This window comes from Clytia hemisphaerica, unplaced genomic scaffold (genome assembly GCF_902728285.1).
Source record: "Clytia hemisphaerica strain Z4C2 unplaced genomic scaffold, Clytia hemisphaerica genome assembly, whole genome shotgun sequence".
Taxonomy (NCBI): Eukaryota; Metazoa; Cnidaria; class Hydrozoa; order Leptothecata; family Clytiidae; genus Clytia; species Clytia hemisphaerica.
In genome coordinates, this window is record NW_027103834.1 from 1,162,889 (window position 1) to 1,187,180 (window position 24,292).

The following is a 24,292-nucleotide window of genomic DNA, read 5'->3' on the forward strand; positions in this document are numbered from 1 at the left end:
GACCCTTACAGTGCATTTTAAACATATTGGAAAAGGTACCCTTAGGACCCGCACATACCCGTCGGTCCTTTTGCCCAGCTGCCCCCCCCGGGCTTCAATCAAGAGTTATTGATTTGATTCTTATAAAGTAGATGCTTATAGTAAAAATAAATATGCTCATCTTTTTCGCCATCCTTTGTTTACTTTGTAAGGACTAATTACCGAAAGGCATATTGCCTTCAATCAAGAGTTATTGATTTGATTCTTATAAAGTAGATGCTTATAATAAAAATAAATATGCTCATCTTTTTCGCCATCCTTTGTTTACTTTGTAAGAACTAATTACCGAAAGGCATATTGCCTTCAATCAAGATATATTGATTTGATTCTTATAAAGTATACTTTCTTTAGGTGCTAAAACGGGCGTCAGTCAGGGCGTACGGAAGGCGTTTTGACACTGAAAATTATTATTATTATGGAGAAAGCCCATTTTAACAAATATTTCCCTTTTGGAAAACGGGAAATATTTAATAATGCTAACAATATCACTATCATGGAATTTTGCTACTCAAGCTAAGAATGCTATTTTTAGAGCATTTTCAATTATAAATTATAAATTGCCAATTACCCCCAAGTAAGGCTCACTCCTTTCACAAAAATGCCATTTTATGCTTGAGACGTATGTACTAAATGTTAAATCTAGTCTGAATTAGGATCCTAACCTAAGAATGCTGTAAGAATATTTTAGGATGATTTTCCCAAAAAAGTTAAGAATATCCATGATGAAATGGATATTCACCATTCTTATAAAAAAAAAAGCGTGTACCACTGTTACCACCGTCTGGGAATTTCCTCAAAATCACAAGTGAATTTCTAGACAAACGCCCGGGGGGGGGTACTTAGGCAAAATGGGTGCCGGGTATGTGCGAGCCATAAGGGTACCTTTTCTCATTCCTCAAAAGTCTCTCAAAGGGGTACAAATTCAAAAGTTAGTCTCTGAAAGGGTCCCAAAATCACGAAAATCAAAAATTTCTCTCTCAAAGGGTCACGATTTCTAAAAATTTTGACCAAAATTTGGTGAAAATCAAACCAAAATTTGGAAAAAATGGACCAAAATTTAGAAAAAGTCTCTCAAAGGGTCCCAAAATCACCAAAATTTTGTCTCTCAAAGGGTCGATTTTCGATTTTCGGCTCGGACATACCCGTCACCTCGCAAACCTAGTACCCCCCCCCCCGGGGACAAACGTGAAACCATGTGCAGTTTCAAGACGCAACAAAACATTAAGTACGGGTAATTATTTTCCAGGTAATTTAAAGTCTGTCTCAAAAGTATATGCAGACACTTTAGTTTTCTGAGCGTTTTCTTAGCATCCATTTATGCTATATGTACTAGTAATAACATGGTTTAGAGGGTGATTTGGGATTAAAAGCCCCGAGGTTCATTGAAAACATTTCAAAATATTTTGAAGTGTTTTCAATGAAACGAGTGGTTATTAATCCAAAATTACCCGAGAATACCATGTTATTCCGCGTTAATTATATGGTCAAAAAAAGAATTGAAGAACACTCAATCGCTATAAAAACATTCGAAACTATAAAAAAACATTCGAAACTGTAAAAAAACATTCGACTGACACTCTTATTTTGATTGGCTTAAAAATTTCGTACGATATTTTGTTAACCAATCAAAATATCGTACGATACTTTTCTTTCAACCAATAGAAATTTTTGTTTACATCAGGGCGAGGGCTATTACGGATTTATCGCCCCGCTCGTCCTTTACAAATCTAAGCTAAATGTAATCAACCATATAATTAAGAGTTATACACCGTTGGAAAGATATTTCCAAAGAGAATAATCTAAAGGATAAAAAATCTATGAAAAATTGAAAAATGAAGAAGAAAAATTAAGATGAAAAAAAATGCACTGTGAAGTTGGTCATTTTTGTTGTTTTTGGTCATTTTTGGCCGTTTTAGGCTCTACTTCAAAGAGCTGTAACTTTTTATCCAAGAAAGATACGCAAGATCTGAACAAAGATTTGAACTCAACAAAGTTCAAATATTCTAAAAAAATTCATGTCACGATTTTTTGAACCAGTAAAAAAAACTTAATTTTTCAACTTTTCAAAAATCGTTAACAGCTAAAAAGCTAAGAACGTCTCGAGACTTTTAAGATTTTTTATATTCTTATAAAAAAGCCTAAAAACTCTGATAACTTTATTACGATGGCCCCTAAGGCTCACCATGCACTTCCAGTTCTTATAAAATTTGTGAACTAGAACTGTCTAGGGTCATGGCCCAGAAGGCTCACAAGACACTGCGCACTTCCGAGTTTTTTTGTGACAACACTTTACGCACTTCTAAAAATATTTTAGAGACGCAAAAGTCCCCTCGAAAGATAGCCGTTCTGGTCAGCAAAATAGATACCGAGTTGTTATAAATGAGTTAATGATAATAGCAAAGAGGCTCGGAAATCCCGAGTTATTTTTCTCGAGTTAAAAAAAACGAGTTACGAAAAAACCGAGTTATAAAATAACGACATTTTTCGGAAATTTTGATGTCATTTTGTACCTTCTATATGATGTCATTCTCAATTTTTTAGGTCGTTTTTTCCCGTGACTCGAGTTATCTCTGATGGTATCTTAACTCATTTAAATTTTCAAATCATTTCTCGTTTTTTAACTCGGTTTCGTTTCTTTTAAATTTTCGAGTTATTTTTCTTCCTGTAGATTCTCAGATTCTCGAATTATTTTGGCGTTCACAGCAGAGGACTCAAAATACACCCACACACTTTCTAGTTTTCATGCACTAGGGTGGTCCAATGGCGGAAAATGCTAGCGGGGCGTGGAGGCAAAAAAACAAAGTTGATATTTGTTCACTTTTTAGCTTCCCCGATTTTTGCCACTGGGGGGGGGACTTTGCTGACTAGCACTTAACTAAATTTTAACCTGTAACTCTTGATATGAACAACTCGAAAATGTTAACTCATTTTGCGTAACTCGACATTCATTTTATAGACCAAAAAAAATTTCATCGCGCGGGCCGCTAGGTTGGAAATTTTCCGCCCTGAAAAAAAGTCAGAAGTGCGCAGTGTCACTTGAGCCTTCTGGGCCATTGACCCTAGGCAGTTCTAGTTCACAAATTTTATAAGAACTGGAAGTGCGTAAAAACTAGAAGTGCGTGTTTTGACCCTTCTGGGCCATCGTACTTTATAAAGCTTGGTACTCAATGGTGCAAAAAATCGCGTTTAAGTGCGCCTAACACTTTTTTTCTTTCTAGGGAGTACATTCGCTAAACGCACTTAAGCGCACTTAGACGCACATAAACGCCTTGATTTTTCTAGGCGCACTTAAACGTGAATAAAAAAAAGTTTTGATATTTCAACGCGATCATCAAAGACACCGCGTGTAAACACTATTTAATTCTTTTGAAATTTGAAGAGAGAGGGGGATTTTCTATCGCGTTTAAGTGCGCCTAACTCCTTTTTCCCTCTCTTTCAAATCACTTTGTAGTGAGTACATAAATGGCGCGTTTCCCTCTCATTCAAATCACTTTGTAGTGAGTACATAAATGGCGTTTAAGTGCGCCTAACTGATAAGCGCACTTAAGCGCACTTAAACGCACTCAGGCGCATTTTTTTGCACAAGTAACTGATAAATGCACTTAGGCACATATTTTTGCACAAGTGAGTACCAAGCTTAACCATTCTAATTCTATCAAACTTAGAAAGTCTGGTGGTGAGTTTGAGGTCTGGACCGAGCTATGTTTTGGCGCTAGAATTTTCTATCACCGGATAGTCAATCGGAAAATAAATTATTTTTTTTGAAAATTTAGAGGGGTGATAAAACCGGTTTTTTGACATTTTCTCAAATTTTCATTCTTAGTTTTTTCTGATTTTTTTGCAGAAAGATGCGTATTCGCAACGCTCAAAACATGGCCGAGTTCGATTTTTGAGAAAAATTTTTTCCGTTTGAAAATGCCGGAAATCGCCATGTTTGCAGGATTTTTTCCTTGTATTTCTATGTTTTTTACACAAAAACATTATTTATTGACAACAATGCTCACCATCAAGCATGATTCAATTGTCAATAAAACTGATTTTTGCGACCAGAACTTTTTATTTATTTTTTCCCTACAACCCTTCCCTCTCCCCCCCTCCATCAACAATCAATGATGAATTTATTGCGTTATGCATTTTCGCTAAACGCTGTATTTTCTGACTGATTTTTTTCATTTTTCTCCTCGCATTGCTATCTAACTTTCATCGTCAGGTAGGTCCATTCAGCATCTAGCTTGTTTCTACTACATTGCTTTCATTAAGTTTTTATTATTCGTTTTATAAACAGGTAGATCCTTAAAAGTATCGCTTGTTATTAAAGGTTTTGATTTTAAATAAGAGTGATATCGTTTGTTTACTCATCAATTTTAATTTTCAAGCTTCTTGCATTGAATTGACACAGATGTGGAGGGCATACCGGAGAAGTGGGATGGGGGAACCTGGGAACCTAAAGTGGGAACCTAAATGAACACCGGAAAAGTGGGATGGGGGAACCTAAGTGGGAACCTAAATGAACACCGGAAAAGTGGGATGGGGGAACCTAAGTGGGAACCTAAATGAACACCGGAAAAGTGGGATGGGGGAACCTAAGTGGGAACCTAAATGAACACCGGAAAAGTGGGATGGGGGAACCTAAGTGGAACCTAAATGAACACCGGAAAAGTGGGATGGGGGAACCTAAGTGGGAACCTAAATGAACACCGGAAAGTGGGATGGGGAACCTAAGTGGAAACCTAAATGAACACCGGAAAAGTGGGATGGGGGAACCTAAAGTGGGAACCTAAATGAACACCTGAAAAGTGGGATGGGGGAACCTAAGTGGGAACCTAAATGAACACCGGAAAAGTGGGATGGGGGAACCTAAGTGGGAACCTAAGTTGTTTAATTATTAATAGAATTGAAATATTTTTCTTTAAAAACAAATACATAAAGATAAGAAAGATATTATATGCAAGGAAAGAAAAAACCTTTTATCATAATAAGAACACCAGTTATTTACTTTTTACATTACGGTTCGCAAACAATAATGTTGAAAATAAAACAAAGGGAATTTATTTATTCAATTAGCTCAAAAAAGCATGTTTATTTATCAGCAGTTTTATAGTGCATCTTTTTGAAAGGTTCTTTTTAGTAAATTGACTTAATTGACTTTAAACTTTAAACCGTCATATCTTCAAATCTAGAAGGAATTAGAAGTTCGTTCATAGCTCGATGGATAGCTTAGAGCCTCTTCTTTCTTTTGAACGGATCTAATTTGCTTAAATATAGAATCTAGTAAAACATTATTTACGATCTCTTTTTTGTTCACTCTTGATGCAATACACATTGTTTTTTATAAGCAGCTCCAATTTTCGGGTCAGGGTTGGGGTTTGCTTCGCATTCTTCGGATTCTAGCTCGTTTTTCTTTCTGGACCAACCAAACAGTACAGCGTGTGAATACACTTCATTAATTAAAAATTTTTGATAGTAAAATAGAACATATTGCACGGCTAGCCACGTTCCAATACACATAAGCCTAGATCAATGGGGGGGGGGCACTCAAGGTAAACGACCTACCGTAAGTGCGGCCCTTTTTCCAAGCTTCCCGAAGTGCACTGTAAGGGTGGAAATGTGCAAAAATGAGAATAAGTGCACTCTAAGGGTGTACAATTTGGAAAATCTGACCATACACGTTTTTTTTTATAAGAACGTCAAAAATTTTCGAAGCCTTCGGATGTTCTTAGTTTTTTGGATTTGAAGCCTAAAAATGTTCTTAAAATGTTCTTATTTTCAGCATTTTTTAAGCATTTTGATGTAAGTCATGTAATTTCTTAAGAAAATGCATGTTTTTAAGTCTCCAAAGCCTTAGAATGTTCTTAAATTTTTGGGCCTCGAAGCCTTATGCTCTTATATAGTTTGTTCTTATACCTACCGTGAGTGTCTCGGTTGGGCTTTCTGTGAAATACAAACTGTGAAAGCAAACTGGAGAATTCCATTCAGGCAGACTGTCAGCAATAACAAACAGTGTTAAATGTTATTATCTTAAACAACTTTCAAAAACATCTAAGATGGAGAACGTTCATTTCCATTTGACCAGAAGACAATTTGCATTAAAGCTAATGGGAGTAGTGAAAGCTTTTACATTTTTAAAAATCACAATACAAATACAAACATCGCATCTTGCAAGTTCTTTTATTGTTCAAAAAGGATCATTTTCTATTGCAAAAAATAAAATTCTTTTCAACCTTTGATGATTACATGGTGGCCACAGAATTATTTTTTTCAAATTCCAGGACTTTCAAGGACTTTCAAGGACAAATTTCGACTTTTTCCAGGACTTTAGATCATCAAATTCCAGGATATTTCAGGACAAAATAGCATTAAACAGAAAAAATCAAGGATTTTCCAGGATAAAAAAATAAAATATTACTATCTCAGCAAGGAAAATATCAAATGAATGCAACTACGTAATAAAGAGGTTTTCCTAAAATAACTAACAACATAAAATACCACATTATAACATATGATTTTTATCAAAACGCATTGACACGTTAAGAGCTAGGCTAGCCTTTTACCACACAGGTTTTTTCAAATCCTTTAGATAGAAAAATAGCAACGCAAAACTAATGCTATTTTTAGAAAAATACTCTATAGAATACAAAAAAAGGTAAATGCTGTCGACTTCATGACGAAAATATAAAAAAATAACGAAAGAAAATATACAAAATATCAAAAGAAATATCAAATCAAAAATACTTTTCGAACATAGTAAGTTTGGATCAACTTTAAAAAACTTAGATTATCAACTCAAACAATTGAATCCCTACGAAGGATTAGGGTTTCTTCCATTTTAGTAAACTCGTTAATTTCTGCTTTCTTCAATGCGGCTGCTTTTCTGAGATCGTTTGACCTTTCCAGAGTTTTGAAACATTTATTATCCTGAGCTTGTAGGGCCATACCGTCGGCATCTTTCAACAACTCGTCAATACTGGACTGCAAATGTCTCTTTTTTTTCGCGATCTGATTAATTTCTTCGGTTACCATTCGTGTTTATCACTTATTGCCAATGTATTTGGATTTAAGCAACCAGAGGATCGGACAATCATGTACTTTAAGGGACATTTCTCGATAAAGTGGTGTGCGAGATTTGACAAAAACAAAATTGCTCCTTTATAAAATGTGTGAACTAGACCACTTTTGTGGTTACGCGTTTTCTTGTATGCCTGAACAAGTAGCTTTGCACCAGTACCAACCTCAACCATCTCAGGAGGTTTTTGGATGTCTTTATCCAATGGAAAAAGTCGATTGAAAAAAAAATATATTCAAAGAATTTAGAATATCCAGGACATTCCAGGACATTTTGAAAAATTACAAGAAATCCCAGGAGTTTCAAGGACTTTCCAGGAGAAAACATTAATTCCAGGATATTCCAGGAATTTCCAGGAGCGTGGCCACCATGGCATTAAAAGGAAAGTAATTTCAAATTCAATTATCAAGTGCCTTACGATAATTGCTGAGTTTCTCTCTCGTGATGAATGAAAGCTTGAGAAAAATTCACGAGAACAAAACAAATTTTTTGTGCTACTTGATCCCCTTGATTCCACTACGGGAATTCAAACATATCTACTTTGCTTAGTCCAGCTTCCTGGACTAGCTGCCATGGTTACCTTTGTTTTCATTTGAATATAACTGCGATTTGCTTTCACAGTGAGTAATACGAACTGTGATCATCACGGCAAATTTAGGCCAAAAATGGTCAAATTTTTCAAGAAAATGCACTGCATAAGTGTCGATTTTTTGTCCAAATTTTTCTCAAATTCGGCTAAATTATCTCTGCACTGAAGGGTCCGATTTCACGATTTTGGGCCGCACGACCGGTCGTTTTTGGATCGAGTGCTCCTGCCCCCGGGATCATAGAGCATGGGCTATGCCTTAACGCTTTTAAATCTTGAGTATACACAAGGATGGCGAAGGGCCAGACACTTTCTTGTAAAACGTGGTTTTACTAAACAATTAAAACGGTGTGAGGGGTAAACCACACAAATAAATCTCTCGCAAACTTTTTCCAAGGCTTAAAGTGGAGAGGTCCTAAATCAGTTCAAGGTCATTCATTTTTCGAAAGAAATTAAAGTGATTGTCCTAAAAAGGTCCGACCCCTGTCTACAGGTCAATTCCGGAATCTATAATCACTTTAATAGGAATAAATAAAAAGTAGGACTAACGTTTCACAATCATGTAATGTTTTTTTGTTTTAAGAAAATAAATGTAATAAAACAAAATGATAAAATTACATCGAATAGTATCAGAAACTAAAGATTGGTCAGGCAACAGAAGAAAAAACTTTTCACCAAATAAAAATAATAAAGCAAAATAAAATAGCCTAGTAGAATAGAAATCAGAAGACACAAAGAATTAGAACAGGGTGGATGCGATGACAAATTGAACATGGATTTTGTTGACGCACTGAACATTAATTTCTGACAACTAAGAAGTGTAAGGTTCCGGTCGGGCCTGTCACACATTATTACTTCAATATAAGGGCAGAGAGGATGTCATACATGTTGTTTTGTTATTAGAACACCAAAATTTTGGCTGAGGCTGGGTGTGCTTATTTTCTTGGTAATTTCCAGCTCAAAATTTTCTTAACATGTTCTTAATTTTGGTAATACTCAAAATAATAGTCAAAAATCCTTACGTCAAATTTAGAAATTCTAAAAGCTGGGAAAATCAAGCCTGTTCTTGGCAGGACCCTTGCTAATTTTAGGAAATGTTGTTCTAGAATCCGTTTTAAATTGAATCTTGCTGTTTTTAGTCATTTTTTTATGAGATGCAGCTGGCCATGTTCTTATGACGTTCTTAAAATTTCGTCAATTTTCTTATACTTTTGGTTCTAATAAAAAAAAACGTGTATACAAAGTGAAATTTCCCTATAGCTTAACCTCAACCTCGGTTTTTCTGTAAAATCAAACTTGGACTAACAAAAAATAAAAAATAAATATAACATAGTGATATTTCTGAATTTATTCCCCTAAATATCTATTTTTCGTTAGTGGCATTTTATTAATTCAGTAAACCAAGTTTTCCGAGATAAATGAGTTGTTGTTCATTTACATACGGTCTCAATACAAGAGGAAATCTAATCATGGTAGGATCGAAATTATTGTTCCTTTTTAACAAGCAGGCTCTTTGAAAATGATAATACACTCGGCTGTAAGTTGACGATACTACCATTCGTCCTTCTTGACTGCTCCAATACTCTCGTTGAGTTTTAGAGACTATGACCATCTGGTTAATCTCTTGCGTTCTAAGGGGATTTGGGCATCCGTAACATGATCTCGTATTAGGATGGCAAAATCGGATAAGACCTATCACGTATGTCCCGGGTGCTGGGTCTGGGGATAAAGGACCGTGGTCTTCAGCATTATTTTGCATCACTATTCCATGAGGTATTGGATTGATAGCTTGATGAAATGTCATATTGCTCTGTGATGGGTGTTGGACATGTTGGAAGGGGATATTGGGATTAATGGGTGTTGTTAGGTTGAACGAAATCGGATCAAATTGATGTAGCGGTTCATTTAACGGTTGTGGTTGTAGTTGTTGGCTAGGTAAAGGCTGTAAGGGAATTTGATCATTCGCAGCTTCCGGGACTTCTACAAGCTCCACTATCTTTTGTCGCTTAATATTTGGAGGACCCTTCCTTTTTTGTGTGTTTTTTACCTTCTTCTTTCCAGCGCATTTATCCTTTTGCCCAAATACAACATTCGACACCATTTCGTTGCACGACTTTTTGTTTACCAGCTTAATATAACTGTCAAATTGTTCTGCTTTCACAGCAGCGGCTATGGTGTGGTGGCAGACTTTGTAAATCTTGTACGTTATGCACAGTTTTTCATCACACACAAACTTGTTTCCATTCAGCATTTTAACAGCGATGGGAAGACTCTCCTTCGACTGATTGAAACACAGCCAAATCGAGCTTCCCTGCGGCCCTTTTGCTACCCAGTTTTCGTTTGATAAATATCGAGTCGCTTCTTGTGTCATTTTTGAAGAGACAGATAGTGGCAAGCTGACGATTGTAAAAGACGGCACGGTAACTTTTACGCCAACCTCCGAACCAGCTTCGTTCGTCACCGGGGTAAACTTTTTGGTAAGATTTTCTAACATTCTAAAGTTAAAAAGAAGAAATATGTGGAATTTTTTCTACAATAAGCATCTTCCATATTTCCATACAAACATCATATCTGGACCTACCAGTCCTTTTTAGGCCAGACGAGTGTAAAGTAAGTTTCTATATTCTACTTTTTTTCAGTTAAATCATCAAACAATAAATCACTTAATGTCTAGCTGTCAGGGTGCTGAAAATGCAAAATTAGATTGCAGTCTTTGTAGAATTATTATTCGTCATATTTCAGAATTCTTCATTAAAAATGACAGAAGGGAGTTTCCCCAAATACAATAATCTGATTTTTACGGCCAAAAGAAATTTTCCAGGAAAAACGGTTTGAGTCACTCTCTGTCTGTATGCAAAAAAATCAGAAAAACAAAATGAAGGAATTTCACACAAGTCCGAAAAAAACCCTTTTTTAGGGGATTCATCCAAAAAATTATTTTTTTTGAAAATCTGCTTATCAGATTGCAAACATTACCATTTTACAGTATTGTGCAAAAAAATCATACAAGGTACCAAGCTAATCACGAGAAATGCTTATCTTCCCTAAATGTAGCTTCCCCAAATACGAAAGTCTGATTTTTACGGCCAAAAAGAAATCTGTAAAACAGCTTTAGCCACTTCTTAGAGAAACTTGTCCTCTATCTTTATGAAAAAATCGAGAAAAGAATTAATGAAGCAATTTCACACAAAGTCCAAAAATTTTTTTCCCCCGAATACACACTTCTTGAGATAAATCGACAGCATTACAGGCAGGCCTCGTTTTCAAATGAAATTATTACTTTGAACTAGATTTACACATTATTTACTATGTTTACCAAAAGACCATTTTCAATTTCGATACAAAACCGCAAACGCTTGCAAACATTAATTATGTCTGACTACGTTGCCGTCCCCAGTATCTTGGTAACAATAATTGAGAACGAGGTTGCATTTTGAGAAGAGCGTATTTGCCCAAAAACTTTTTTTCGAAAATCGGGCTCCGTTACATTTTGGGTATTGCAATTTTGTACGGACAGATGGACATGAGTTAATTTAGAACCTCCGAGGTAAACGATGCCATCAACCGTTAGAGGAATAGTGAACACAGGAAAAATATATATGCACATACATATACAGCCACCACGGTGGTTTACGGGAAAAGAAAACACCTCCGCCACTGCCTACTCCTCTCTGGCCTACCTCCGCTTTCAAATTTATCCCGCCTCCTAAACTATGCCCTTTATATTGAGTGATCTTTTGTAGACGATAGGATTGTCTATCTCTGAGGTGGATTCCAGAAACTGTGTATGTGCTACTATGAATTTCGACACGTACCTTTTCTTTTCTACATTTTTCATACGCGAATATTTGACGTCCGATATTGCAAGATGTGCGTATTCAGGGGCCAAAGTCCAATCTCCTTTTCCCACTAAAGCATCCTTCATCCTTTCTTCTTGTAATTCAACCTCGTCCTTGACAAGTTGTATGGTCTGATTGATTGTGAGCAGTCCTTTTATTTTCGAATTTTTCAACATTGAATTAGTTGATTCGTTGCAATTTTGGTCATAACTATCAAATCCAAGACCACATCTACGGCGAGTCGATAAACACATTTTTGTTTTAATTTCATCTTTCTTATAGGAGATTATGTATTTCGTAAAGTCTTTTCCGTTTCTTCGTTTACTCCACTGTTCAGTTAGATAAAGGAACTTTTCCTCGAATTCGATATCATTCTCCGAATCTACCAACCCTTTTATCTTAACGTCCCCAACTTGGTGACCAAAGATCTCTTCAATGAATCGATCAGGTTGCTCAACATTTAGTTCTGAAAGCTTCTTGAATACGTTATCTTTCACGTGAATAGAGCAAAGTAAGTGATCGGCATCTTTAAAACATGTTTGAAGAGCACGATATACATTAATTTCCTCGTCTGTTCCGAAGGCTTTAATATTTGCAAGCCCAGGACAAAGTCTCACCATGGTGCTAGGTAATGTAAAGTATGAAGAGAATGTTTTAGCTGAATGAATCAAAATCGGTCCAAGGATAGTTGGATGAACCTTGCTTTTCTTTACAATTAGCATTGGGTGTCTATATGTGCTGACAGTAGTGTTGAACGGTAACAAGTCGAATGTTGGATCAACACCCAAAACAGACGAGTTCGAATCTGCACAGAATTTTAAAATGTCCTTCAGCTGTCGGTTATTTCCAAGAACTGCGCTGAACTCAGGTGCACTTCTCACATCTCTTAAGAAGGCATCTTCTCTGTCCATTTCTGTATTGCAACGACCAATCAATTCAATAATATCATCAGCTTTTGAGGACTTCGATGATCGAGAAATATCGTATATTTTCGCAAGAGATGGAGGAATCTCAGGCAAAATTCTAGCATCATCGAAAGAAGACTTTTTGGAGATTTTCTTCAAAATAGATTTCCCTGAATGACCATTTGATGAAAGTTCTCGAATTTCCTCGCGCATCGAAAATGTGATGGTGTTTGATTTTTTCTTACCAAAGTCAATTTCGTGCTCTCCTTTGTCAAAATAATATTGAACATAACCCAGATCCTCAGGTCGATCTTTTCCTTTAAAGTTGATCGTGATGATAACTTTGTGAAAATCCGGATGTATTTTACTGATATATGTATATCTATTAATAAAAATATCAGAGTCATCCTCACTATCACCGAAGTTCTCACGAATAGAATCATAATACAAAGTTCTGGTTCTTGTTCTTCTCATACCACACATGTCAAGTTGAATATCTCGCCAGTGTCGGAGCTGTGAAATGTTGACCAAAAATTCAACATTCTTATCGACGTATATCGGAACGTGTTTGCATATCCTTTCGTTTTTCATTGACAAGTTCTTCATTAGAAAATTTTCAAAAACTTCTTTTGACTTTCTTGGCTTGGTTTTCCCACGGCGAAATATCGGTTGGTTTTCGTCATCGTTGAAATATTTGACTAAAAATAGAAGGTTAATTAATAAATTTTACGTTTATCCATCGTGATCCATGTAATTCAAACCTTTTCAAGAAAGTGTAACTAACCTTTTTTTTTTCTTAAGTAGGGTATGGATTGAAAGGAAGTGTGTGACGAATCGTTAGTGCACTCCTAGCCGGCACAAAAAGCTTTTTCAACATCCATATATATAGCGTTAGATGGATATTAAAACAACTCTTCGTACAAGCTGAGCTTGTCATTTAGAATATAATTCTTAAACAACAAAGGCGGGAAAGGAATGTCGCGGGTATAAAAATCGCACTTTGCTAAAGAAGTGATAACTCAACTTCGATCAAATTAAAGTCTGAGAATGACTGTCTACTTCAAACAAAATTGACATTTTTGAGTAAATTTGGCACAATTGACTTTTTTAATTTACAGTTGAATTCTGTTAACTATCTAATCAGTTTGTTCTTGTTTTTCTTGGATAAAAAAGCTTTTGCTTGCAAAATGAGACAGAGAATTTTTCTTTAAAAAAAATGACAGCCTTCTAGACTAAAAATTTTGCAATGCAATGCAAAAATGAACACAAAAAAGATTACAGCATTTCCATGGGACTAAATATGAGAAAAATACCACAGAAGACCCACCTGGAAAAGTTGGCTTTTTTAGAAATAAGTCGAATTCAGATTCACATGAAGACGATGTATTGTTTCCTTCTTGATCACTAAAAGTGAAAATAGAAAATTTCATATAAAAAAGCGACACGCCTTTCTCAGGACTCAATTAATCCTAATTTTCGCAGTTTTACGATGACGTATCATTCTTTTAACCTTCATTCTATTATGTAGTTGCATAAAAAAACGTTCTCTGACCCCTGCCTCAACTTAAGGTTAGTAGCAACCCACTGGTCAGTGCCCCGCTGGAGCATTTTCTTTCAGTCGGGATGAGATTCTATCAAAATCCAAATGAGGGTAAAAACATCTATTGATTCCAGCTCAAAAAAGTTCAATGGGGATAGTTTTGAAGTAAAACTTTTTCATTCAAACTTCTATGGGCACTTTCACGGCGGGTTGAAGTTTTAGGGTATTTTGAGGCCAATTTTTCCATCGTGGCACGGGGTTATCTATAATAATTTCTTTCTTGAACGAGTCAGAACGAGTTCGGGACATCCCGAGTTTGCGTTCTTTTGTTGAGTGTAGTTTAGGCATTAAGTGTGTCACTGATGCTAATCTTACCTTTCCGAAATATCAATCGTGACTTTGAAATCAGAGGATTCAATTTGTTGTCTATAAAAAAGAAAGCTCAATTATATATATTACTCTTAGGTTCCAAATAAACGGGCCCCTCCCCCCGCTTGTTAATTTTTCGAAAATTTTCCACCCCCCCGGACCTTATTAGGACCCCCCCCCCGTTTATTAATCTCTAAGAATATTTTCAGCTGTCAAAGAAAAGGCCCCTTATTTTGCTCTAAATAGCCTGATTTTAGCCTAATTTTACCTTATTTTTTGGTTTCAGAAGTACAATTTCCAACCCCCCCGGCAATTAGGTTCCCCCTTATTAAAATCTAGATAATTTTCCACCCCCCCCGTTTATTTGGAACCTAAGAGTACTCATTTGAGCAGAAACACTTAATGAGGAAGTCAAAGGCGTGCAAATAAAAATATTGGAAAGGCAGATAAAGCCTAGGCTACTACATATCTTCCTTCGTTTCCAGCGTAAAACTCCTACTCTTCGGGATATGCGCACTGCCCTTTTTTGAATATCGATTTTTCCGGATACATCGCATGCGCACTGAGGTTTTAATGAAACAATAGAGATTTTCGAAACCTAAGCCAATCAGCTGTGTTTTAAACATTCTTTTACTTGAAATTTCTATTGATAAACTTATTTTGTTAAAAGATTTTATTATGTTTAATCCTATTAAAAAGCAAATTCCTGGTGGGGCCAACTAAAGCAGTGCCTATACCTTTTTAGTACTAATTTTCACGCATCTAGAAAAGTTTTTTTTTTCGCGTTTTATTAATTTTCGCGCACCAGCCGATTGTCTTCAAATGGCACAAAGGCCTCCTATATATTTTTTTCTTGGCATCCAAATAAAAATGAAGAACTTTTTATAGATAATTACCACTTTTTTCCAAAAACAAAAAACAGTATTTAAAATATGGTATTAATTTTCACGCATTCCCTGACTGCGCATTATTTCGGTATTAAATTTCGCGCATTTTTGGGCCTCTGCGCGAAATTGCCGAAAATTAGTACCAATAAGGAGAGCAAGGCCTAAAAGCCTGGAGCTGTATATTATGTAGACTAGATAAAGCTTCGTCTATTTTAGTCCAATACCATCACTTGTAGGTAATGTTTTTGATACGTTTATTAGATTAATTTTCGTGTGGACTTTCAGATTTCGCAAATCGAGAATCTGAAATTTTTGCGTGTATAAAAAAGCTCACAAGTTTAAAATAGGCTCTTGCTGCTGCACCGTCACCGTATCTTTAAGCTCTGGAGCTAGAGTACCGTCAACGGATCTTGAGACTTGTGAGCTAGAGTACCGTCATGACGAATCTTTAGATTTGAGAGGTGGTCATTAAGATTTTCCGTAATAAAATGACGGATCTTTAGGTTTGTGGGCAAAGGAAAGATCCGTCATTTTATAAAAGCTAATCTTAGTGACGAATCTCTAGCTCTTAAACATAAAGAACCGTCATTTTATTACCTAGCGACGGTTCTCTAGTCCACAAACCTATAGATCCGTCATTTTACGGCAAATCTCTAACCTCTAAAGATCCGTTATATTTTCATGACGGTACTCTAGCTCACAAGTCTAAAGATCCGTTGACTGTTCTTTAGCTCCAGAGCTTTAAGATACGGTGACGGCCCTCTAGACACTCCGTTTAAAAATAATTATGGGAACAAAAGAAAATGAAACGACCGAAAGATCTTAAAATTACCTTTCTGAACTAGATGATGTTGAAGGAACTGTTTCATTTCGTAGTTGTTCGTTAGACTTGGTGTTGTGATGTGTCCTGGAGAGAAAGCCAGAAAAGCATGAAAGAAAACTATGAAAGTGAAAGAACTCTCCAGTTTAAAAATTACAAGTTTTGGGACCAAAAAAGGGGATAACCGAAAGATCTTAAAATTACCTTTCTGAACTAGATGATGTTGAAGGAACTGTTTCATTTCGCAGTTGTTCGTTGGACTTGGTGCTGTGATATGTCCTGGAGAGAAAGCCAGAAAAGCATGAAAGAAAACTATGAAAGTGAAAGAACTCTCCAGTTTAAAAATTACAAGTTTTGGGACCAAAAAAGGGGATAACCGAAAGATCTTAAAATTACCTTTCTGAACTAGATGATGTTGAAGGAACTGTTTCATTTCGCAGTTGTTCGTTGGACTTGGTGCTGTGATATGTCCTGGAGAGAAAGCCAGAAAAGCATGAAAGAAAACTATGAAAGTGAAAGAACTCTCCAGTTTAAAAATTACAAGTTTTGGGACCAAAAAAGGGGAACCACCGAAAGATCTCAAAATTACCTTTCTGAACTAGATGATGGTGAAGGAACTGTTTCATTTCGCAGTTGTTCGTTAGACTTGGTACTGTGATGTGTCCTGGAGAGAAAGCCAGAAAAGCATGAAAGAAAACTATGAAAGTGAAAGAACTCTCCATTTTAAAAATTACAAGTTTTGGGACCAAAAAAGGGGATAACCGAAAGGTCTTAAAATTACCTTTCTGAACTAGATGATGGTGAAGGAACTGTTTCATTTCGCAGTTGTTCGTTAGACTTGGTACTGTGATGTGTCCTGAAGAGATTTTTAGAGAAAAAATTTATTAAAATTTTTAATTTAAAAAAGGGAAGTTGAGTCCATCTTCCATTCATAAACACAGGTAACCACACTTGGATTGGATTTGATTTTTTTAAACGTACCTTGAAATCCATAAACACAATAACAACCAAACGAACATAAAATCTATAATGGTATACTTACATTTTGGATGTAGTTTCATTCCTAACATCATCAATTTTCTCCACGAAGATGAATGAAGGTACGTAGAAACTTGGAACTCCTGAAGTATACATTCTCTTGGCACACCATTGCCAAATTGCGGTGGGAAATTTTGAATCCACCAGAATGCCATTCCCATTTCCCTGGTCTTTCTCTTCGATTGGATGAGTATCCATAAGAACGATGGTATTGCACGGAAAGATTGCCAATGAAAAGACAATTTTATTGATATGCATTGCCATTACTTGCGTTTCTTGTGTATGACTGGCTAGCAGTTGAACAGTTTTCATAGTATTAACTATCTTCTCTTTACACGCAATTGAGTAAAGAGTTAAGTTGATCGGATCGTCATTTATGAGTTTTTCTTCAAATCCGTACTGATTAGCTAAGAGGTTATGCGAATCGAGCATTTTGTAAGCTTCGGGCACCTCCAATAACATTTCGATTTTGCGAAACTCGTTAATCTTCTTCGGAAATTCCAGAATAACAGAACTCAAGTGAGTTACGGCATGTCCAAAGTAAAAGTGAAGCAGTTCCACTCACTTTCAAAATGTCAAACATAGCTGGAAAGAAGCGCCTTATGATGTAGATCAACGCGATTGCTGTATGAAAAATTTAACTTAAGGCTATAAGAAGTTATATCCCAAAAACCTGTATTATGACGTCATAAACATTATGTAACATTACGTCATTAAACTAAAAATTTGAATATCTCGTGAACTAAAAGTCATTTACACGTCAAATTTTGACCATAAATAGATATTGATGTAAGAAAAATTTTGAATTGAAAATTTTTTGAAAGAAAGGATGACGTCATTTTTTAGAGCCAAAAATCGAAAATAGCTTAAAAACGCTGACGTCATCATTTTTCAAGAGATTTGGAAATTTTCAAATCTAGAGAATTACGATATATTTGTTCTGTCAAAATTTCATATTGATATCATAAACAGCTTTTGAGTTATTCAAATTTTTAGTTTAATGACGTAATGTTACGTAATGTTTATGACGTCATAATAGAGGTTTTTGGGCTATAACTTCTTATAGCTTCAAGTTAAATTTTTCATACAGCTATTGCGTTAATCTACATCATAAGGCGCTTCTTTCCAGCTATAATTGACATTTTGAAAGTGAGTGGAACTGCTTCACTTTTACTTTGGACATGCCGTAACTCACTTGAGAAGAGACAATACTTCTAATTTTTTCAATATCGAAACGAGCCTCGGTTTTTGACGAGACTAGTTCATCAATGATACGCAACGACAGGAATGTACAGGAATTCGTTCCATCGTTTTCATAACTAACTTGCGCGTTGTTGAAAAGCTTTTCATTTTGTATGGATGGATTTGCTTGGAGAGATTGGGCTAGCATATGTGCTACAATCATGTCATTCTGTTCAAGGACACTCGCTTGTGAAACTTCAAGTTGGTGAAAATTGATTTTATCTAACGAATTATCTTCCAGCATCTTCTGTAATGCCGCTGCGGTCATTCTCTCATCCGGATCATACTTTATTCCATGCAGAATTATACTTCTCAACTGCTCGTGGTAGCAAGTCTGTTCAATCTCATATTCTGGAGAAGAGGTCGGGATCGATCTTTTTATCAAAAGTCCTTCTACAATCTTCTCGGGCCTGGTGGTTAGGTATTTCCCCTTTGGAACATTCTTTGTAACTTCCTTGACATCTCTCTGAAAAGGATACCTCTGATCAGGATTGATAACAGTGAACAATGTCATGATAAGTGCCCACATGTCGGCCTTCTTCAAATCGTCTAGTGTTGCTTCAGTGATCAAGAATTCTTCGACATGCAGCTCCGGTGCTTGGAAAAACGTCGTGCCACGGTTTACAAATTTTGTTTTGGTGGCCAAGTGACTCATTTCCGTTTGGGCACACACTGATCTTGCCTCTCCAAGGTCGGCAAGTTTGCATATAATTGGACTTGAATTAAATGCTTTTACTGCTTCGCTTCCACTTAGTGCTGAGTAGTGCTGATTACTGACACAGATATTTTTAGGCTTAATATCCCTGTGCACAATATTATTTGAGTGCAGATATCCAACAGCTGAAGCAACGTCTCGTGCAATTTTTCGCTGAATGCCTTGAAGAGAGGTTGTGAACCCGTTTGAATGAAGAGTTCCCAGAAATGAATTGAGACAGTTAGCCTTCAGATCGGTTCCAAATGGTTTAAATGAAAATTCAAAATAAGGCATCATTATAGATTTTGGCTGATCGCACACAGCCAATACTTCAACAATATTTTGATTTGTTATTTGGCTGAGGACCAATGCTTCTTTAGCAAAAACTTTACTAGTTTCTTCCGAGAATTGATCTTTAAGCTTTTTAGTTACAACAAGCTTGTCTTTATATTTCACCAGCTCTACTACAGCAAAAGATCCATCTCCTAAATGAAAAAAGAAATCAGATACAGGGTCAGCGGTTGTCAAAATTTCTATTAATTCTGGAGGGAGCCATAAGAAAATGATAATTTTTGTTTTTTGGCCTACCGGTACAGGACCGAAAATTTGGGCGATCGCTGATGTATCGAAGCGTTGTGTGGGAAAAGTTTTTCGGGGTGGCCAACCAGAAAGTTGTGTCATTTTAGGTTTATTGCTTTTTGGCGCTTCATCTTTATTAGTTTTAATTAACTTAAAGGTTTATTTTTACATAAGTGCTCCCGTTTCATATCAAACACATATTTCATATCAGAACAGTGTCTGCCTATTGTTATATTGTGCTGATATAAACAAAAATTATTTTTCTTTTCCTCTTTCTGACTAATCTTGCTCCACATCGGTCAAAAAAGAGGTTTCAAAAAATTGATTGAGCATTGAAAATAGAATTTCTCTATTATTTGAATGTAACTTTGAAGATTTGATTAATTTCGTTCTGAATAATTAAAATCTTCTTGCGATAGATTTTGATCTTATGACTCGAGTCAAGACTTTTTTGGCTTATCACTGGACTTTCAAATTTCAATAACACCAAAGCTCTTTCACAAACTCATTAAAACACCTCTGTGTCACAGACCCGTGGGGAATTTCCCGACCTTGCAATTTTGCCTGGAAACGCAAAAAATTGCCAATTACTCGTTACTTGCACGATAATATCATGGAAACTTTTTGATTTTGGAATCTACATATACTAATTCGTGAGAATAAGCACAGAACATCGAATTTGAAATGTTCGCTGCTCAGGGAATCCTCGGCAAATTTTGTCAATTTTTACATATTTAGTAATGCCAATCTTTCAACTATATTCTATCAAAATTTTGAAGCAGCTGCTATTTTAGATCTAAAGATATTCATTAGCAAAGAACCTTCCACAAACAACAAAGAATTCGCAAAATTTGAAGAAGTTTACTTCTCGAAAGTTTCCCGATAAAATAAAAACTTCTTTTAAAACTATAAAGACAGGGCCGGCGAATCAATTTTGAAAGTGGAGGGGCCAAATAGTAAGTGTCTAAGGAGGCGCCACCATGGTTGGTTGGCTTAGCAAAAAAGTGGGGGGGGGGGCATGCCCCCCCCCTCGAAAAAAAATACGAGGTTTCGTTGGACAGAATAACTTTACTTTAGTTCTAATAATCTATATCATGACTGATTTTTGCTATCAAGGATTGGTAATCAAAGGAGGCCGATTTGAAAGAAATTTCTAAAGAGTTTTATGGCTTCTGTGGCTATTACAGAAAAGTTGTTACTCCCTCTAACTTTTATTACCTCTATGCCGGAACAAGCACAAAATCCTATATGTTTAAGGGTCCTCTCTCATAAAATCATCGGTAGATTTTAAAAAAATCTATATTACGATTAGGTAACCCACTTTGTCAAAATTTCTGCAATTTTCCAAGAAAATGTGGAATTTTTCCTCCAAAATTGACCAATTTTGTGCCAATTTTACCAAAAAATTGGCCTTTTATCACAATTTCCTACCCTTACAGTAAAGTTCAGTGCAGTTTTGTAATTTCCTACCCTTACAGTGCACTAGCTTAACTATGAAAAACCTACCCTTAAGGGCCGAACGTCTGGTAGGTCATTTACCTTGAGTGCCCCCCCCCCCCCCCGGGTAGTAAATCAAACAAAGAAAACCGATTCGAATGAAAATATAAAAGAATCATGCTCATAATAAACCTGTTCCTTCTTTCTGTTTAAGACTTTACTACAAATATATATTTTCCTGAAATAAAGGACCTGATGTCTTTGATGCATCTCATCTAAGAATAAGCATCTAAAAAAGAGAGGAAAATATTAGTTACGGAGGAAGCGCAACCAATGGATACAATGGATATGGAGAAGTATCATGCATAATAATATCTCTTTCCGTTAAGCATTTTTCAATGGTATAGACTGCTCAGGTAAATAACTGTTGTAAAATTAATCCAAATTTGACCTTCTTTTCATGTTAACCTGCTAATGGAAATTTATACAATGTTGACAAATTCAAAACTATATTCCGTGAAGTGCACGAATATCGATATAAAGAAATATCATATCAGTCATCCGTTGTTTTTTACCTGGTAACTGGTGTCGTTTAATTTTTCAGAGAAATTCATTAATGTTCCAAAAAACTGTGGATTCAAACCAAGTTAGATTTCATAGATCTATTTGATACAACACAAAACTAAACTCAAAAATGTCATCAAGCATCAACGCTTTTTGAAAAAGAGTCAGCGATAGAGAATCATAACATTAAGACCTGTCTATTATTTCGTCCATTGAAGTAACATTTCCATAAATCAATAGCTTAGTAGCTTAGTAATTACTATTGTACATTTGCTCAGGTAAGTTATGGCATGTCTCAAAAACCTGAAAATTACCATAATTTTTGAAGGCCATTAGCCGGCAGAAAATGAGGAAACCAATGATTTGCTACGAAGGATACAATGATGAAGTTTCTCTGTAGGGGTGTTACCTAATTGTTTACGCCCTTATTTTCGCGAAAAACCGCAAAAACTAAAAAAAAAAACGCCAGCAAAACTTGTTTTTTAAATAACTCTAGTTTGGCTAAAGATAGAAACATGAAATTTGGACTGAAGTTGCACATCATTAAAAGGATTATTTTGCATAAAATCTTTTTTGAAATTTTGCTGACATCAGCACTTTTTTGCAAAATTTCGTATTTTGCTGATAGCTGCTGACGACAGCAAAATTTCGAAAAGTTTTTTTTTGAAAAATGATCCTTCTAATTAGGCACTTTAGGCCGATTTTCAAACTTTCAAACCCCCCTATCAAACTGGGTTTTTTGAAAAGCTCTATCTTTCTCGTTTTAACGAGGGGTCGTTGACCTATGTAGCATTTATAGAAAAGAAGTTATTGGATTTTTTGTGAACCTGATTGGAGCAAAAATTAGCCAACTTTTACTGCAGAGGGCCTTCCAAAAAGTGGACCAAAAAAGGGCATTTTTTAATAGAAAAAAACTCTATTTTGGGCATGTGTCGGCTATAATTCAAATTTGGGTTTAAAACTTTCTGATTTTTTTTCTTCTAGGTGATCTTTGATCATTATGCTATAGGTTTAAAAAATTTTTTTGAAAAAACTCAATTTATCCCAGAATTAGCACCTTTTCTATAGAGAAACCTAACGAAAAAATGAAGAAATCCGGGGGTAAAAGGTACTAAAAATCACGATTAAAAGTAGGGATTTTATTTTTTCATGCTCGTTTTGATTAATTTCTGTGCTAAAAATGGTAACTCGTAGTATCAAAAAAGAATTTTTCAAAAATTTCAAATTTTCGGCCCAAAATTAAGAAATTTTGATTTTGAGTCACTTGATGACGTCATAAAACCGTTTTTCGCAATAACTTTCGATGTACTTTGATTATGAAGCTGAAATTTTGCACACTGAAAGATATTAAGACAAAGAAAATTTTCAAAAAAAAATTTGGAAAAAAATGATGACGTCAGCATTTTATTGCAAAAATTCGAATTTGGCTTATTTTTACTGACGTCAGCAGAAAAAATTAAAAATTTTGGTCTCACTGTGTTACAAATGCTCCACTAAATTCATGTTCAAAATTTTATGATCAAAGATGGCTCCAGTTGGAAGATATTTAAGTTTCTTGATTTAATGACGTCACAGTGAGCTGCTGAGACGTCATAAAATTGTTTTTTTGCCATAACTTGTGATATACTTGGATTCAAGAACTAAAATTTTGCACATTGATAGATATCAATATATAAAGATAATTTTCAAAAAAAATTTTAAGGAATAAAATGATGACGTCAGCATTTTATTGCAAAAATTAGATTTTTTCTTATCTTTAACCCTATTAGCCCCAGGGGGGGGTAGAATCTACCACGCTGGAGTTCTTTTGTGAATATCTCTGAGAAAAATTTTTCAAACGACTTGAAACTTTCTGACTTTTAACAAAATCTTATTAAGAGTACTTGTGCAAAATTTTAGGGTCGTAGGTTGTTCAGATCAGGTTTTATGACTTTATTGTGAAACATGACATAAAACACAGCTAAAATCGCTTAAAACTCAAAATTTAAAAGTGCTGATAACTTCTGAACTATTTATTCAATCATTTTCAAATTTTGACACATGATAGGCATTGACAATATAAATTTGAAAAATATAAAAAAAAAATTTGAAAATGATGACGTCATCATTTATAATGTCATTAAATTTTGAAAATTTTGCTCATCTTCAGCATAGATTTTAAGATAAAGTCTTTATGGAAAATTCAAAACCGGCAATTATGTTAAAGGGCAACCTTTTATCTTTCCGAATCTTCAAACAGAATCTAATTATCTTTATTATTTCGATTGTAATAGACATTTTTGTAAACCATATATTTTGGATTTTTACCGACAGGTGGAAATTTTGTGGTGACGTCATTGGTTTTTGATTGACGTCATCAATTTTTTTTTTCTTCCTGGAAATTTGTTTCATGATGGAGAACATTTGTACCAAATTTCATGACCATAGCTCTTCTAGATCAAAAATAATCGAGGGTGGTAGATTCTACCCCCCCCTGGGGATACCAAAGTCAAAAAAGCTTGGGGCCAATAGGGTTAACGACATCAGCAAAAAAAAATAAGAAAAAGATTTAATTGTTTTACAAATGCTCCATTGATTTCATGTGCAAAATTTTGTCACCAAAAGTGGTCCCAGTCAAAAGATATTATGATGTCACATAATCATTTTACCATCCCCTATTCTGTCAAGTCGAATTTCCACTCCCGGCCATC

The 24,292-nt window shown here is 35.4% G+C and overlaps 2 protein-coding genes across 2 annotated transcripts; both read right to left on the reverse strand.

The window, feature by feature from the left end:
- Nucleotides 1–8,887: 8,887 nt before the first annotated feature.
- LOC136807017 (uncharacterized) lies at nt 8,888–14,893 on the reverse strand. The gene is made up of 5 exons (XM_067063592.1): nt 14,841–14,893; nt 14,348–14,398; nt 13,760–13,836; nt 11,504–13,130; nt 8,888–10,183 (listed from the first exon to the last, which is right to left on the reverse strand). The coding sequence occupies exons 1-5, from the start codon at nt 14,891–14,893 to the stop codon at nt 9,076–9,078; spliced, it is 2,916 nt and encodes a 971-aa protein (XP_066919693.1). The 3' UTR covers nt 8,888–9,075.
- A 3,322-nt stretch (nt 14,894–18,215) lies between these two features.
- On the reverse strand, nt 18,216–19,316 carry LOC136807018 (calcium-dependent protein kinase 4-like). The gene has a single exon (XM_067063594.1). The coding sequence runs from the start codon at nt 19,314–19,316 to the stop codon at nt 18,216–18,218; it is 1,101 nt and encodes a 366-aa protein (XP_066919695.1).
- Nucleotides 19,317–24,292: the final 4,976 nt, after the last annotated feature.

Bases quoted from the DNA above. Each gene is read 5' to 3' on its own strand.
- LOC136807017 (XM_067063592.1), bottom strand. From the start codon at position 14,893: ATGTATCCGGAAAAATCGATATTCAAAAAAGGGCAGTGCGCATATCCC. The intron at 14,399-14,840 runs GTAGGAGTTTTA...TCTTTTTTATAG, and splicing joins CAGTGCGCATATCCCGAAGA to ACAACAAATTGAATCCTCTG. The intron at 10,184-11,503 runs GTACGTGTCGAA...TTTTAACTTTAG, and splicing joins AAAAATGTAGAAAAGAAAAG to AATGTTAGAAAATCTTACCA.
- LOC136807018 (XM_067063594.1), bottom strand. From the start codon at position 19,316: ATGCCTTATTTTGAATTTTCATTTAAACCATTTGGAACCGATCTGAAG.